The 17,063-nt window shown below is 44.1% G+C and overlaps 2 protein-coding genes across 5 annotated transcripts in view; one reads left to right on the forward strand and one right to left on the reverse strand.

Moving 5' to 3' along the window:
• Positions 1 to 4,996, reverse strand: LOC113594693 (uncharacterized). Its single transcript, XM_053208224.1, has 3 exons — positions 4,497 to 4,996; positions 3,078 to 3,182; positions 1 to 612 (listed from the first exon to the last, which is right to left on the reverse strand). Exons 1-3 carry the CDS (start codon positions 4,994 to 4,996, stop codon positions 414 to 416), a joined length of 804 nt encoding a protein of 267 aa, XP_053064199.1. The 3' UTR covers positions 1 to 413.
• Positions 4,898 to 17,063, forward strand: part of CLXN (calaxin) — a 23,313-nt gene continuing 11,147 nt past the window's right edge. For 2 of the 4 annotated variants that reach the window (XR_008292633.1, XM_053208266.1), the window contains exons 1-6: positions 4,898 to 5,052; positions 10,075 to 10,233; positions 10,956 to 11,060; positions 11,734 to 11,885; positions 12,173 to 12,277; positions 15,133 to 15,218. Coding sequence is in view for 3 of the 4 variants with exons in the window: in XM_053208266.1 (XP_053064241.1) it covers positions 4,995 to 5,052; positions 10,075 to 10,233; positions 10,956 to 11,060; positions 11,734 to 11,885; positions 12,173 to 12,277; positions 15,133 to 15,192 (639 nt within the window). In the remaining variant the exon portion in view is untranslated. Of the gene's footprint in view, positions 5,053 to 10,074; positions 10,234 to 10,955; positions 11,061 to 11,733; positions 11,886 to 12,172; positions 12,278 to 15,132; positions 16,471 to 17,063 lie in introns of those variants that run through there. The other 2 variants (XM_053208267.1, XM_027042815.2) reach the window with 2 other exon arrangements.

Raw genomic sequence — 17,063 nt, forward strand, 5'->3', positions numbered from 1 at the left:
TCAAATTTTATTTTTGTCTTTAAGAATCTCAAAGCCAGAAGAATCTTTAGATGAAAAGAAGTCCAACTTTATTATTTTAAAGACTATGTTTGTAGGATGAGGTATGACTGAAAGTAATTGCAAACCCCCAAATATAAATGGGATAAATGAGATAAAATCTAATTGTACATTCCTGTTCAGGAGTGCCTGCAGCATTAAGAGACACAGCCCCTTCTAGTTTGCCCTTCCACTCTGAGTGGCCCCAAGCTTCCAGGGAACCTCATGGTATAAGATGGCGGCTAAAGCTCCAGACATTAAATACATAGGGATTGGTCAGAGAAAGGCTTACATAGAAGGCAGAGGCCAGATGTTGGAGACCTGTGGAAACTGTACTATTTGGGTGTGGACATGGTCTTCTTATAGGACCTGAGAAGTCACGGAGCAGAAGGAAGACACAGTTGGATCAGTGCAAATCCTCCTGGCAGCCGTGTGGATGGCTTTGAGAAGCTCGCGATGGAAGACAGCAGGCTAATGCAGGGGCTGGTTGGGACAGCCAATGGATGGGAGAGCCAATGGATGAGGCAGGAGGTGCACAGCAAGGAAGGGGGCGCAGCCTGCACTTTCTGAAAAGGCCTATGAAGAGAAAGGAAAGAGCGATCCAGTAAGGAAGAGATGATGTGGGTCAACGGGACTGGCTTCCTTCCGGCTGTGAGCAAGTGGGCACGAGACCATGGGCAGCCTGTTCTGTGGGGTGTCTACAAAAGAAGCAGACTTCCAAGGAGAAAAGGCTCTGTGTACCGATCGACGGGTTGTGTAAGATGAATGTTCACAGTCAAGAAGCAATTTGTTGAGGACGGGTCAGAGGGGTTAGAGACCTAGGCTAAGAAAGAGAGTGTGATGGGGGTAAGATTGTTTAGACATAGGCAATTCTGGGAGCTTCCTTCTCTCCCGGAGTGATCAAGAGCAACAGAGGTAGAGAATGTGGTCTCAAATATTTGGACTGGTTCCGGTCATTTTGTGGTCGGCACTGGCTCACAGGGCCAGGCAGTGCCGGGTGTGGTCTGGGAGAATAAGCGTGGCCCTTTTCTGCATGGGAGGTGTGTGACAGCTGCAGGGGGCCGTGATTTGTTCCAGGATGGTACCTGGCACTCTAGGATCCCCTGGGAAGGAGTATCTACTGTCCCTGTTGTGCTTTTGTAAATAGCACAGCCACCATGACCTAGCTCTGGGCACCCACGACCCAGCACTCAGTAAGGAGCATGGCAGGTCCCTTGGGATTTCTTGGTCGGCTCTACCGGGTGTAGAGAAACAGCTTCCTTATTCAACCTGATGACATTATTGCTGTTGCAATTACTTATCATGTGCCACATCTAATTTACAATGTCATAGAAGAAGATAAGAATCCTATCCTTAGTAAACCTTAGGCATTTGCATTACCCACAAGTCACTTGACTGTGTGTTTTTAAAAAATGCTAGCTAGAAATGTGTTAACACCAGTGAATACAAATGTATTTTGGGAGAAGTTTTCTTTACTACGTAGCCCTCTTTAAAGGCCCTGCTATCCCTTCAAAGGGGCTCTTCTTGATGGGGTGTTGCGGGGAAACTCAGGGTTCATCCCCCACTCAGGCAAATTCTCACACCCCCTCCCTTAATACAGACAACATAACATGGACTGTGTGGCCAAACTGCAGAGATATAGACAGAAAGATGATAGATCTAGAAATCCAGAGACAAAAATAGACATGAATATAGGAAGAGAGAGAGATTACGTCATTTACAGTCTAGTGGGGAGGAGAGATCAGAGAAAGAAAGTAATCACTCACTGTAGCAAGTGCTAGAAAGAAAATGGTCCCGAGGCAGAGAATGGTCCTGGGGTAGAGAGGGATTCACTTTACACAGTGAAGTCAAAAGCTCTTTGAAGGGAGTTGCCTTTGGAGATGGGTGAGGAATGTGCAGAAATCCTGGGGCAGAGAGCTGGGTGGTTGGAGGTATTGAAGGCAGCTGGTCACAGATCATAGCAGTAAAGACAAAGTGGCAGGAGACAGTAGTGGAGATTCAACCACCCAAACAGTTCGTTAAAGTCACCTCTGAATTTCTCATCATTCTCTCTACATAATGAAACGGGTAAAATTGAATTTAAATTATGTAGATAACTGACCTTTATATTTTTCTTACATTAAGGTAATTTCATAATAGATTTGTAATTTATTTGGAAATCAATTCTATGATGTCATTTCCTGAACAGCTTCCAAAAGCCTTCATCATAAAAGGTCCACGTGAAGTAAAAGGCTTTCATCAATTCAAGGTTCAGGTTATTTATCATGGCAAAGTTCCAATTAATTGTGAGTCAAAGGGAAGACTGTTTTGCACACAAAATTAAAGGAAACATTTACAGCATTGATAGTCACTGTAATGTACTTTTTTATTTACAAAAGCATCCATCTCAAAGTCGAATTTTGGAAAGTTCTGTGATCTGGTCATGTGCGGACAAATGTGTGCACAGATTAAATGCAGTTTTTTTTATTATTCTATTATCGATCGACTTGATATGAAGTAACCGTTCAGGTTTAATTGCCTTACTCTGAAAAAGGCCATGAGGGGGAAAGTGATCCTGTGTCTACTCAACACAAGCAACTAAAAACTACAAATAGGAATTTCAATTTGCTTTGACATGTGATTAACTGAGTCTTATCAGGCCTACAGCTTGTCCCTAAAGTCTAAAAAGATTACATTCAAAAACGTCACAAGAACGTAATGAACGCACCGAAGATTTCCAATATGCTGACAAAACACTCTCCTAACAAATACCCTGCCCACTGTCTTAGAGAAGTTTCACATAATAATGCCGTGGGAAATTTTTCACTAAAAGAACAGCATGGATGAAAAGAACTTGGGGAGGGGGACATACGGGAGAAGAGTGCCTCACAAAGGTTTCTTCGCAGGTTAAAAACTTTTTGCCTGGCAGAACAGATTGGGCTCTTTTAATCTCAACCTCCTGTGGTATTGTCCTTACACCAGACTTTCGGCCTTAAGGGAAGATGGTCCTAAGCCTGAAGCTTGTGAAGAAAGAAGTGATCAGCTCAACCGTAGATGCTCACCAACAAGCTCTCAGTGTATGATGTCTGCAGAAACACATCTGGACATGCCCATCAACGTTCTCCCCACTGATGGAGGCCCGCTCCCAAGATGGGCCAGCAGGGAGTCTGATCAGAACACCTCATAGGTAGTTTTTAATAGACCTACCAACACAACACAGGTGGGGCCCACGGATTCCCTTCATCCCTACTGACCCTTGTCTTTTAAAATGAATACTGCAATGATCTCTGTAAATGAAATATTTGCTACAATTCTGTCATCTAACAAAAGCCACAAGTGTTTCACAGGTAAGTGTAATTAGAATATGTCCAGTCCTCTCCATTTGTTCTCTACAATCTGATCAGAAGCATCACAGCTGGGGGCACCTGGGCGGCTCAGTCGGTCAAGCGACCACCTCTTGATTTCAGCTCAGGTCATGAGCTCACAGTTCATGGAATCAAGCCCTGCGTCAGGCTCTGTGCTGACAGAGCAGAACCTGCTTGGGATTCTCTCTCTCCCTCTCTCTGCCCTTCCCCTGTTCCAAAATAAATAAACTTAAAAAAAAAAAGTGTCACAGCTGCTAGACAAGAGGACATATAGGAATGCTATTTAACCACAGAACTGTTGCAAACTCACAATTACTATCATTTCATATTGGTTAACTGTTCTCAGAGAACTTGCTTTAAGATAACCCAGTCCCTGCCTTCACCAAGCACCCTTGACTCTGGTTTTAAACAGCCTCCAGGTTCTTCATTTGATAAACAAATGAAACAAGGAGAGGAAATCAGAGACTTCAACCCTGGAACCATTTCATTCTGGATTGTTACTCATGGTTGGCAGAATTTTTCCGCTTTCAGCCCGACAATGACATTATGTATACTATGAAATAATTTGTTTTCAAAGGCATTTTCCCCTCTGCTGTAAAACCAGGAGACAGACTGGAGAATACTGTAGGTTTTGTGCTCCTGGCTGAGCTAACCCATTTTATTGCTGTCTGAATTCCAAGAGGGTGTCCCATCTGTGATTAAGAGCAGAAAATCCTCCCACATTGAAGGACACAGAACCTGTCTTTCAAATAAGTAAAGGACCGATTTTACTGGGATATTTTTCAGAAAAGCAAGGTTGGGTTTTACCCCACAGCCAAGTGGCAGTTGTCAACCTGTTTGGGAGGCTGCCTCTTTCACTAGCTGAAACGCTGCCCGAGGCTTTTTCCAGATTCCACCGACAGCCTCCACCCCCGCCTCCAAGAATGAAGGAGGGTGGGAGAACTATTCCCAACTACTTTTGCTCCCAGCAACATTACCAAAATTGTGAAGCTACCTTGTTCCAGGCTCCCTCCGGGCATCACAGCAAAAAGACTGACAACCAAAAAGAGGGGCTCAGCTTTAAGGGCAGGCTCCTCACCGTCCTACACCCCGAAAACGCTCGTCGGGCTAACACACCTGCTAATTCCTGAGGCTCCTCCCAGCTCCCCCAGATCTCCCCGAAGATCTGAAGCCTCGCTTGGTGCCACGCGCCCCATCCCGAACACCCCTTCTGGCCGCGTGCACAGCATACTTTCAGACCTTGGGGACTCGCAGTGCAGTCCCTCCAAGGGGCTGTGGGCCCAAAGGACAGCGACAGGGCTAAAACTCCGACGCCGGCAAACAGCAGACCCTCCAACTGCCCCGGCCGGGGCCCGGGAGGGGCCAACGCGCCCAGCCCCGGGGCCAACAGGCGGCGTCCGGCCGTTGCCATGGCCACGGTGCGCGTTGGGACCGCGCACGCACCCCGCGCGCGCCGGGAGCCAATCGGCAGCCGGTCCGGGCGTTGCCATGGCCACGGCGTGTGTTAGGGCCGCGCGCGCGCGCCCGGCGGGGGCGAGCCGGCCCAGCTGCCCCGGGGCCCGGGGACCTCGCGCCCCCCGACAGCCGCCGCGGCCCGATTCCCGAGCGCCCGGCATGAACCGCAAGAAGCTGCAGAAGCTGACCGACACCTTAACTAAAAATTGCAAGCACTGTAAGTAAGAATGGAGCGAGTGCCGGGCGAGCAGAGCTCCTGGCCAGGGCGCAGGTCCAGCCCGGCACTAGTGTCCGCGGCTCGGCCCGCTTTCGGGCTCCAGTCTGAATGCCCGTGGAGCCCCACTTTCCGTGCCCTCAGGAGAAGTCTGGAAGGGAATCCCCGGGGCTACCTCGAGCCGCCTACCCACGCTTGCCCATGACTTAAGGACCAGTACGCAGGTATCCGGGCGTCTGGCACTACACCCCCGTGTAGGCACTCACTTGCTTCCCAAACTCTCTTCTGAACTTGCCTGTCCATTGTAGAACTGTTACGTATATACTGGCAGGACACGTGTGCTTTTCGCCTCAGACACATGTATAAAATAGGTACTGAAACCCACCAGGTTCAAGAAAACTAGAGCAGCCAGCATGCACCTGCTTTCTAGCTCTTTGTATTTTTTATTTATCTTTTATAATATGAAATTTATTGTCCAGTTGGTTTCCAGACAACACCCAGTGCTCATCCCAACAGGTGCCCTCCTCAGTGCTCATCACCCACTTTCCCCTCCCTCCACCCCCTACTTTCCCCTCCCTCCACCCCCCTTCAACTCTCAGTTTATTCTCAGTTTTTAAGAGTCTCTTATGGTTTGGCTCCCTCCCTCTCTAACTCTTTTTTTCCCCTTCCCCTCCCCCATGGTCTTCTGTTAAGTTTCTCCGGATCCACAGGAGTGAAAACATACGGTATCTGTCTTTCTCTGCCTGACTTGTTTCACTTAGCATAATACCCGCCAGTTCCATCCATGTTGTTGCAAATGGCTGGATTTCATTCTTCCTTGTTGCCAACTAGTATTCCATTGTGTATATAAGCCACAACTTCTTTATCCATTCATCAGCTGATAGACATTTAGGCTCTTTCCATAATTGGCTATTGTTGAAAGTGCTGCTATAAACATTGGGGTACAAGTGCCCCTATGCATCAGCACTCCTGTATCCCTTGGGTAAATTCCTAGCAGTGCTATTGCCGGGTCATAGGGTAGATCTGTTTTTAACTTTTTGAGGAAGGTCCACACTGTTTTCCAGAGAGGCTGCACCAGTTTGCATTCCCACCTAGCTCTTTCTAGAGCAAGTAAACTGGCAGGATCCAAGTTCTGGAAACTTACCAGGAAATCCATCAGGGAAAAACGGTTATCGATAGCTGAACATCCATAGGAAAGATGAGTTGAGTGTCACAAAAACTTGTACCTCAGAGCAAGGAAGTGTGTCTGGAAACCAAAGAGCTCTGCAAAGCTAAACACACAGTCAAGAACCTGCTCCCGGCTCCAGACTTAGACTTTGCAGTTGCTGCTGGGGTTGCCAGGTAAAGGAGACTGCAGGCGACAAAATGAGCACTTATTGAAGAGGTCTGCTCCAATCACACATTCCAAAACACGGTCCTAGAGTTTCACAGGCAACTTTAGAATTGTATCCAGAACTGTACTTGGGTGAGGAGGCACGGAAGCTACGAGATGGTATGCAATGAGAAAGATACGTCTGATGCACAAGCTTACAAATTGTTTTGCTGGTTGCAAAACTAATGGCCACTTGAGAAAATAGGAGAAGCCATAATCCCAGGACCACCCCCATTGTGCAAAGGAGGAACAAAAAGGTATAATGCAGTCCTAGAGATTTAGGATCTGGTGTCTTCTGGTTGTACTTAGTATCTAAATACAGCTCCCTTTAGTGGAGTGTCACTGTAGCTAAAAGTTAGGGTGTGTATAAACATCTGAAGCTTCTTAGTAAAAAAGCCATCCTATAACGTAAGGGATTATTATCGTTATTATAACCTGGTGAGAGTTTTGTCCTGTTGTTGTTTTTCTCAAAATAATTCCATTTCAAGGGGAAAAAAAAACAGATCTTAAAACATCCAGTGAACATTGTGAATAAACAATGCAGTGACTGCTATCCACAATGCTGAATTTGATTTCGTCCCTGTTCAGTAAGTTTACAGTGTACTGTGAACAGTCAAAAGGTGGATGTATTAAAAGGCAAGTGAAAACCTGGCAGGTAAAACAGCCAACTCTTTTTCCTTTTGTCCTTACATAAAATTTTTAAAGTGGGCCTGAAAAACCTAGATGATGACTAGTTCAATTCTATACAGATAGTTACAAGTCATGGACATTATCATTAAAACATTGTTTGAAACAGAGAACCTTTCCCCTAAAGTCAGATTTTCTTTTACTTGCCAGACGATAATCCTACCAGGGTGAAATGGAAAAATTCTGCAGAATCAGAGAAAAAAATATCTTAAGTGATTGCCCAGCTAACCTCCCATTCTACAAATATGATGTGCAGAGCACATGTAGGCCAATCCAAAGAGATGAAAATCAATTCTTGAATTTCCCTTGGTTTCATTTAGTATTTCATTCTAGAATTTAAGAAACATTGCAGCAAGAAAGACTTTCTTATGGCCAATCTTGGATCTTTTGGGTAATAAATTAAGGTAATATTCTTTAATTTTTATTTCAGGCACAAATGGAAAAATGGCTAATCAACATCCACTCTACTAACATTTCATATACATGAATATCATTCTTCGTGCAGGCTTTTCCTTTTTTTTTTTTTTTCACGTTTATTTGTTTTTGACAGAGAGACAGAGCTTGAGTGGGGAAGGGGCAGAGAGAGAGGGAGACACAGAACACAAAGCAAGTTCCAGGCTCTGAGCTGTCAGCACAGAGCCTGATGCGGGGCTCAAAGCCACCAACCCTGAAATCGTGACCTGAACCGAAGTGGGACACTTAACCAACCGACTGAGTCACCCAGGCGCCCCTATGCAGGCTTTTCTTCTTCAGCCGCTAACAGTTCCTTTATTTTTAGAGGGGTGTGTGTGTGTGTGTGTGTGTGTGTGTGTGTGTGTGGTTGAATATATGTAACATCAAATTTACCATTTTAAGTGTACGATTCTGTGGCATGAAATGCATTCACATCATTGTGCAGCCATTACCACCGTCCATCTCCAGAACTTTTTCATCTTTCTCAGCTGAAACTGTACCCACTAAACTGTCTCTCCTCATTTCCCCTTCCACCAGCCCCTGGCAGCCGCCATTCTACTCTCCATATCTGAATTGCACCACTCTAGGTGCATCATATGAGTGAAATAATACAATATTTGTCCTTTTGTATCGGACTTCTCTCACTCAGCGGAATGTCATCAAGTTTCATCTACGTTGTAGCCTGTGTCAAAATTTACTTCCTTTTCAAGACTGAATAATATTCCATTATATGCATACGCTCCATTTTATTTATCCATTTATCCCTCGATGGTCACTTGGTTTGCCTTCACCTTTTGGCTCTTGTGAATTACATTGTTATGAACATTGATGTACAAGCACCTGTGTGCTTGCTTTCAGTTCTTTTAAGCATATACCCAGCAGTGGAGTCACTGGGTGACCTAGTTTAATATCTATGTTTAATGTTTTTTTGAAGAACTGGTATGCTATTTTCTATAGCAACTAACTGCTCTCTTTCTCTTAAATTTATTTATGTATTTTGAGAGAGAGAGAGAGAGAGAGGCAGGAAGAGGGAAAGAGAGAGTGAGAATCCCAAGCAGGCTCGCGCTCTCAGCATAGAGGCGCACACAGGGCTCAAACTCACAAACCATGAGATCATGACCTGAGCCTAAATCACGAGTCAAATGCTTAACTGACTAAGTCACCCAGATGCCCCATGATAGCTCTTTTTAAAATTATAACCATTATATTGTTTTCTACTATTTAACCCATTTTAAAAGAAATTTATTTTAACATTTATTCATTTTTGAGGGACAGAGGAGAACAGAACGTGAGCAGGGGAGAGGTAAAGAGAGGGAGACACAGAATCTGAAGCAGGCTCCAGGCGCTGAGCTGTCAGCACAGAGCCCGATGAGGGGCTCGAACACACGGAGCACGGGATCATGACCTGAGCTGAAGCTGGACCCTTAGCCGACTAAGCCACCCAGGCGCCCCCTATTTAATCACTTTTTTTTTTTTTTACCAAATCTTTAATTTCCCCTAATATTCAATGTTCCTCCTAAATTGTGGTACCCAAAACCAGATAATCACATTCAATCCTGTCTTGACTTGCAGGATGAGGTGTGATTTCTCCAATCCTACCTACTCTCTTCCTTTATATTCACACAGGTTTCATCCTTGATTTTTAAAACAAGTCATAATTTTGTTTTGTTCTGACATAAAATCTTTCTCCTCCCCCACCTATACTTCATATTTAAACTCCCTTTTATGTTCTTAATGCCAGGTAATCACTTCCACCTACGTACGTCAAATGAGAATTGGAACACAAATAATTAGCTCAGGGTTTATAAACACCCTTCATGCAATGATGTGCCTGGGCCAGTGTACATGTCTGTGTATCTATTTTAAATAAAAATTCCCCTTCCGCCACGATACTACTGAATCCTTGTGTGTTGATTTTCACATATAACAAGGACCATGATGGGTGCTAGAAGATGGTTAAATGCTTCTGAATTGGAAAATAGGTGATTCTGATGTCCAAAATCTGGCTTAATGATTTCACCAAAGCTGATGGGAAGTGAAAATTATTGCCTGGTGTTCAGGAGTCTGGTATCTATTCCCAGGGAAAAGTTAAGTGATTCCATAAATGCGTATAATCAAAATGCTGGGGGAAAGTGACCATTCTTAAACATTACCTTGCTTACTTTCAATTGCACCTCTACTGCCTTTAAAGTTCAGGATCCAACCCCACAATCGTTCTTCAGGTAACTTGGCTAATATTCTTTTCTTCCTAAACGTGACTGAGTGTACATCTGTTTAATATTCAAGTCTTATTCGGTGGGAAGGCTGTTTCTCTTATTTTAATGGGGAATCCTCTGTAGTGGCCACCCACTATTAATTTAAGTGTCATGAATCTTAAAACAGAATAGTCGTCTGTTGAAAACTGAGTATTTGATGGCCTTGATGTTGTTTATAAACTCATTAATGTAAAGTTTAAGTTAGAAATTAAAGATTAAAATGCATTTTTATTACATTTTAATTTTACTTTTTCACAGTTAATAAATTTGAAGTGCAATGTCTTATAAATCTTTTTTATAACATGGTGGGAGATGTAACAGAGCGGCAAGGTATGGTCACTGGACTAGATCGTAATGCATTTCGAAACATCTTACACATGACATTTGGAATGACAGATGACATGATTATGGACAGAGGTAAGAAGACACAATATTCAAATGGGCTACATCTAGCCATAACTGGAAAAAAAAAGTTTGGAGTTTGGATATATTCCTTGGTAGGAAGCTTAATGTTCTGAATTCCCAATTTCACTTAAATATAAAAAATTGATTTGTATATGCATAGGGGAGGATCATAGGGAAGGAGATTCTACCCTCTCTATTCTGTGTATTTAAAAGAAGTCTATCTTGAATAATTAGGTTTTCCTTACTTTATATCTGAAAGCCTCAAATAGTTCTATTTCTACTTAGTAAACATAATGATGAAAATAATAGTTTTAAAAGGACATACAAACTTTGCATCATCAAAAGTATTTCAACAAAAATTAAGTTATAGTCTTCTGTATCATGTAATGGCATTACTTTTCTTAAGTAAGAAAAATATAAAATAATGTATTTTGTGCTAATATACCAGCATGTTTAATATACTAGTCTATTCATATGTTAATAATTATTGATTAATATATTTAGATGCTCAGAATTTACTTTGTTCCCACAAAATACGAAGGGAAAGTGTCAAAGTTTAAATAAAAGAGTTCCCAATGTTATGTCTTAGTTCTCCCCTTTGTCGAGTGAGAACGTTGGACCATCCAATCCTGAATTCTGTCTCAATTTTAGAAGTGAGTGGCACCAGTGTAAACGTACTTCTGAGAAAAGAAAATGCAGCACAGCTGTAATGTTGTACTTGTCTCCTCTGTCAGTATTCCGAGGTTTTGATAAGGACAACGACGGCTGTGTAAACGTATCAGAGTGGATTTCTGGATTATCAGTATTTCTTCGAGGAACTCTGGAAGAAAAAATGAAATGTAAGATTTCAGGTTATTCTATTGCTTTGGACATTAGGATTAACACATCTAAAGAACTTACCTCCCGTCTTCCAAATCTGCCAGTGAAAAGGTCTGTCTTTTGGTTGGTTAGTTTGAATCCCCCGTAGCCTCTTTTACAGAGCGAGTTTAAGTCAATGATAAAGGTTGAAAAAAATTAATAAAGAGGAAAACCAAGAGGTCCTGGGGAGTCGTTCATGCCGAGCAAACCTGCATAAGCATATACTATCCATGCTGACTGTGTGCGTATGCAGTTATGTATCAAGGTGTTAAGTATTTTACATATTTACCTGAGCTGTTAACCACAGAAGTAGTGAACGTTGGTTCAAGTCTTCTGATTCTTAATTCATTCTTAATTCATGCTGATGAACTCTGCTTAAGGATCATATTTCAGTCAGTTTTTCCAAGAGCTCAGGTCATTGTTCCTTGGCGTGCTTGTTCACAGCCGAATGAGTGTAAGGACTCATTTTCTAAGGGTCGTTCACTATATACAGCAAGCGTCCATGAAGCATTTACTATGAAAAGCAGATTGCCCTACAGCCTGCGGGGTTGACATGAACATCCACAATACAGATGTTGGCCATGAAAACTGTATAAGAGCACAATTTCCCTTAGTGAGAGTATCAGATTCATAACTGGTTGTTTTTTTTAAAAGATTGCTTTGAGGTGTTTGATTTGAATGGTGATGGATTCATTTCAAAGGAGGAGATGTTCCATATGTTAAAGAACAGCCTTCTCAAACAGCCGTCTGAAGAAGACCCTGATGAAGGAATTAAAGATTTGGTTGAAATAACTCTTAAAAAAATGGTAAATGTGGGAAATTTAGGATTTTATATTGAAATTTACAGGCCAGATATGGGGTAAGGCACTAGAACTCAAATTATAGTAACTGTCAGTTTCCTGCTTGGTAAAATGAAACACTTACATTGTTGCTCTTTTTTACTATAATATTGAAAGTTCTTTTCAATTTCATTATTTAGTCTCTCATTTTCCCATCACCTTTCTCCTATCCTATCCTTTCTCCAACAAAAGACAGTCTGTGTTTGCAGTAAGCATTTTTCATGTCGACTGATGTGTGGCTGGTCACCCCCCAGGACCATGATCATGATGGGAAGCTGTCTTTCTCAGATTATGAACAGGCTGTGAGGGAAGAGACCCTTCTACTAGAAGCTTTCGGACCATGTCTACCTGATCCAAAGGTAATATCGCTTTCACTGAACAGTGACCAATACATAACGGAGAGTCAACAACCCAGGACTTGTAGGTTTGGTGAGTGAAGGATCAGATGAATTATATTCACCCACGAGGAATAGCTTCTAAGTAGGGAAAGCCCACCTGCTGGTTCATCTCATAGTATCGTTTTAGCCTAATGCCATTTTTCCCATTCATTAACTCATTCATTCAGGTAAGAAACAATTATTGAAGCATAATGTACTTCAGAAACACAGATGAAAGGTTCCATGTCTGCACTCAAGGTCTAATATTTTCCTGGGAAAAGCCAGCATGAAACCAATTACACAACAGTGTGATAAGTATTACTATAATAATGCTGACTTGTTAAGTGTTTCATCTATGTCAGGCGATGTTTATTACCTCATTTAATCCCCCCAACAATGCTATGAAGGAGGTAGTATTATTATCCTCATTTTACAGATGAAGAAAATGAGCATCAGAGAGTTTTGGCGAGTTGCCCCAGGTCAGTCACCAGTTACGGAGTACCCTGGGCGCCCTGGTGCTCCAGTCCACAGAGATATGTGCCGGAGAGTGCCGCGGTGGTCGGGGGCATCTAATCCAGCTGGATGGAATCACTGGTGAATGGCTGGTGGCACAAGGAAGGCTCAGCTGGGTTTTAAGGCCACAATAGTTAGCAAGGTCCAAATGGAGAAGAGCAGTCTAAGCAAGACACACGCATGGGAGGGGAAGACGGGACAGAAAGAAGGACTGTGTTAGAAGAGCATTCAGTGTAGTATGAGACTCATGTTGACGCTAGACATGCATAGGAGAGCCAAGTCCTATGGCGCTTAGAGCTTGGATTTTGTCTTGAAGCTCATGAGGATTCATTGGAAGATTTTAAGCAGGTGGAGTGACGTGATATATAAATATTACCATATACCCGCTTCCCCAATCTCTGGTTGTTTTATCCAGCTGCCTATTCAACATGTCCAGTAGATAATCTCAATGAACTCTTGGTTTTCCTCTAAAAATCACTTCTCTCCCATCTTCCCTACCTCAGTAAATGACATGGCTCTGCACTCAGTTTCAGTCAAAAACCTAAGTCACCTTTAATTTCCCTCTTATAGCAGCTCCTACTTCAAAATATGTCCTTGGGGCACCTTCATGGTCAGTTCATGGCACCAGCTCAGGTCACGATCTTGCGGTTTTTGAGTTTGAGCCCCGCATCAGGCTCACTGCTGTCAGTGTGGAGCCCACTTCGGATCCTCTGTCCCCCTTGCTCTCTGCCTCTCTCTCTCTCTCTCTCTCTCTCTTAAAAATGAACAAAATATGGCCTTGAGTATAGCCTCTCCACATGTGTGTGATTGCCAACCTAAATCAAGCTGCCACCCTGACACTCAGCCTATATCATTGGCTTTCTTGCTTCTGATGTTGCCCCCCACAAACTATGCTCTGTAACAGCCAGTGTATTTGAAAACACAAATGCTGTCGTGCCTCTCTCTTGCTTGAAATCCCCAGTGTGTTCTGATGCCTGTTCGGTGGCCCCTATGTCTCTCTCCAAACCATGGTCTCCTACTACCTTCCCAATGGAAGATTCCTGCCCCTGGAGCAGCCACCTACCTGTTCTCCCTACAGAAGGTGCCTCTGCACTTGCTGTAGCTTCTTTCTGAGTGTCCTGTGCCCAGACCTCAGCATGTCTCAGATGCTTACTTCACTCAGTCTCTGCGCAGATGCCATCCACCCTCTTAACTACTCCATCCCCTCCGCCCCCTACCACTGCCCCTTTTTGCTTTGTAGTTCTTATCACCACATAGAATGTATTTATCTACTCATGTACTTCTTGTCTGTCTCGAAACATGGGTAGAAGTTCCCTGAGGGCAGGAACTTAGTCTTTTTTTTTCCACCATATTTCCCCATATACCATGTGTAGCACATGGTATACAGTAGGTGCTTAGTAAATGCTGAGAGGATGGATGGATGGATGGATGGATCTCAGGAGTGCCCAATAGTGAGTTCTAGATCTGCCTCTTTCCATCTCCTCAGGAAGTACTTTATCACTGGCCTTTCTCTTTACCCTACATCTTCAACCTCTTACCTCACTACAAAATTTTGCCCTTCAGAATTTAAATTTAGCCTGATCTGAAAAATGGTGAGAGAGAGAGAGAGATAAGGGAAGGGAAGGGGGAAGGGAAGGGGAAGGGCGGGGGGGAGGGGAAGGGAAGGAAACAGGGAGGGAAAAAGGAAAAGGCAGAGGAAGGAAGGGAGGACTTTAATCCCACATGTACTTCTATTTCCTGTCCAATGGCTTTCTTCCTTACAGTCAAACGTCGTGAGAGAACGGTCTATATTTGTGACCCACACTACCGCGGTTTCTTCAGCCCGTTCCTAAAACTGCTCTTGCTGAGGTCACAACACCCTACTTGTTAGTAGGTCCCAAGCGCAGGGCTCTTGGTTTCTTGTCCTGCTGGCCCACATCCCTTCCCCACCCCAGCTCTCAGTGCAGCTGCTCGGCTCCGGCCGCAGCCTGGCTGTGACATCACAAGGCCTCCTGGACTCCAGAGCCCCCATGTAGTCACCCTCTGACACCGTCCCCGCCATGAATTAAGCTCCGTTTGTGGCCACCTGGCCACCAGGCTGGAGGCTCCTCGAGAGCTGCGTCATGCCCCTTTGCTCATCTTTGTGGCCCCAGACCGAGTGTCATGTTGGAACAGGACACTGTCCCTGCCCGTGAGTGGAAAGTGCACGAGTGTCACAAGTTCCTGGTCCCCACTCTTCTTCAGTTATCTTGTAGCTCTTCAAACATGAAGGAGACATACGGAACGTTTTGCTTTCCTTACCTTTTTGGAAGTCTGTGCTAATTTGAGCACTTTTTTTTTTACAGAGCGAGATGGAATTTGAAGCCCAAGTTTTTAAAGATCCGAATGAATTCAATGATATATAAATACCTAAATGTCTGTGTTGTCTCGAGTGAGTAAAAAAGGAGGCGCATACGTATTGTTTATTTCTCCTGCTTAGCTCAGAAAGATGATGTTGAGTCGTGTGTTTGGGGCGGGGGAGGGGACTCACCAACAGGTGTCATCCAACCTTGGTGGAAGATGCAAATGAACAAATGGGAGACAAGAAGCCCCATTCTGAGTGTGCGTTTGGCAATTTAACATTGCCAGATATCTTATCACGTAGACTCTCCATTGAACTGTCGTGAAACAAATCGATTATACAATCATGCAGAGGCAGATACTCGTCATGTCAGAAAGATGGCTGGGTATACACTGAAAAATCAGTGAGACTACTGAATTTCCCTTGGGGCGGTAAATCAAGACCACATCAAAAGAAGGAAAGGGTAATGGCAGTTAGCGTTTCCACACCTTTCCGCTAGGCCTGGAGGGACATTCCGAGAGCTGAAAGTGGCATGGGACCTACTTCAGCATGATGCCTATTATTGCTTGAGGCTTCGCCACAACAGCCTTGGAGACAGTGAGCATCTTGAAGGCAGGGATCCCCGCAACCCATATTTGTGTCTGGCACAGCGGTGAGGACAGTCGCCTGAATAGAACGGGTAGGCAGTCACCAGCGTGGAGGGAAGAGTGCAAAGTGCTGCAAGATGAATCCAGACTCTTGGTGAGCGGAGGGGGAAGAGAGGGCTGTTTCTGGACATAACGCGTGATGCGGCCACAGCTTTCGGTCCATCTCTGGGGTCACCCCGAGGCTCCTCACGCATTGCGGCCGGTTGTGAAGTCCCCTCTCTGCGCTGGATCCCTCTGCCTCTCCGCTTCAGCCCCATCCCTTGCCCCCCTCGCCCCACCTGGGAGTGCCTCGGTGTCAGGCCCCCACCTTTGGCATCCCCTCGCGCACCCCTTAACAGGGAGCGCGTCGCATCTCCTCCTTCCAGCCGTGAACTCCCGAAGGCAAAGCTGCTTCCTCGGCCTCCTACCGTCCAGCAGGTGCCTGTAGGCACTGGGCGCAGCTTGAGAAAGATGGGGCCCGCTTAGGTTCCGGTAGCTGCCGTTCACCCCCTTCTCACATGCGTGCAGGCAGCTGAGAGCGTGCAGATCTGCAGCTATCCCCTCCGTCCACAGATAAACACTCAGAGCCTACTTGAGACATCAAATCCCTTTCGTTAACATACGTATTAAGTTTAAGCAAAAGAGTACCTTGTGTTAAAAAAAAAAAAAGGACTGATACAAATAAATGGAGTAAGTGATTCCATGAAATAAAAGGTGTTTTACCGCCTATGTATTTTCTTAAAATTTTAGATTCTTACGTAGATGGACCTCGACACCATTTTCCTGCCTTGAGTAGCTGTAAACAGTGGAACGCACAGCGCTTTGATTTTGTAAAAATTGTGGTTTTCTGATTATGAAGTAAGAGAGGTTCGCTGAAGACCATTTCAGAAGTTTAGGAAATTAAAAAATAAAATATTCATGAATACTCCGGTATACATTCTTTCAGGCTTTCTGAAGGCATTTGTAAGTATAGCTATACTTTTGCCCAGAGTAGACCTGTAGATTTTTTTTAGATGATCACGTTGAAAATGCCCTTTGTTAAGCTCTTTTTTGATGGACCTCCTGCTCATGGCATTTTCTCAGGTCGACTTCTATTTGCCTACAGCCTGACGTGCCATGACCACCTGGTCCATCACAACAGACTTGATTAAGCTCCTCCCCGTCACTGACATTTTGGTTGTTCCCACGTTTTGTTGGTTGGTTGGTTGGGTTTTTTTTGTTTTTGTTTTTTTTTTTACAATTAATTTCCAAAGTGAACTGTCCTCATAAATAAATCTCTTCACATGCATCAGTGCGGGCTTACTCGGGG

This window comes from Acinonyx jubatus, chromosome F2 (assembly GCF_027475565.1).
Source record: "Acinonyx jubatus isolate Ajub_Pintada_27869175 chromosome F2, VMU_Ajub_asm_v1.0, whole genome shotgun sequence".
NCBI classification, from domain to species: domain Eukaryota; kingdom Metazoa; phylum Chordata; class Mammalia; order Carnivora; family Felidae; genus Acinonyx; species Acinonyx jubatus.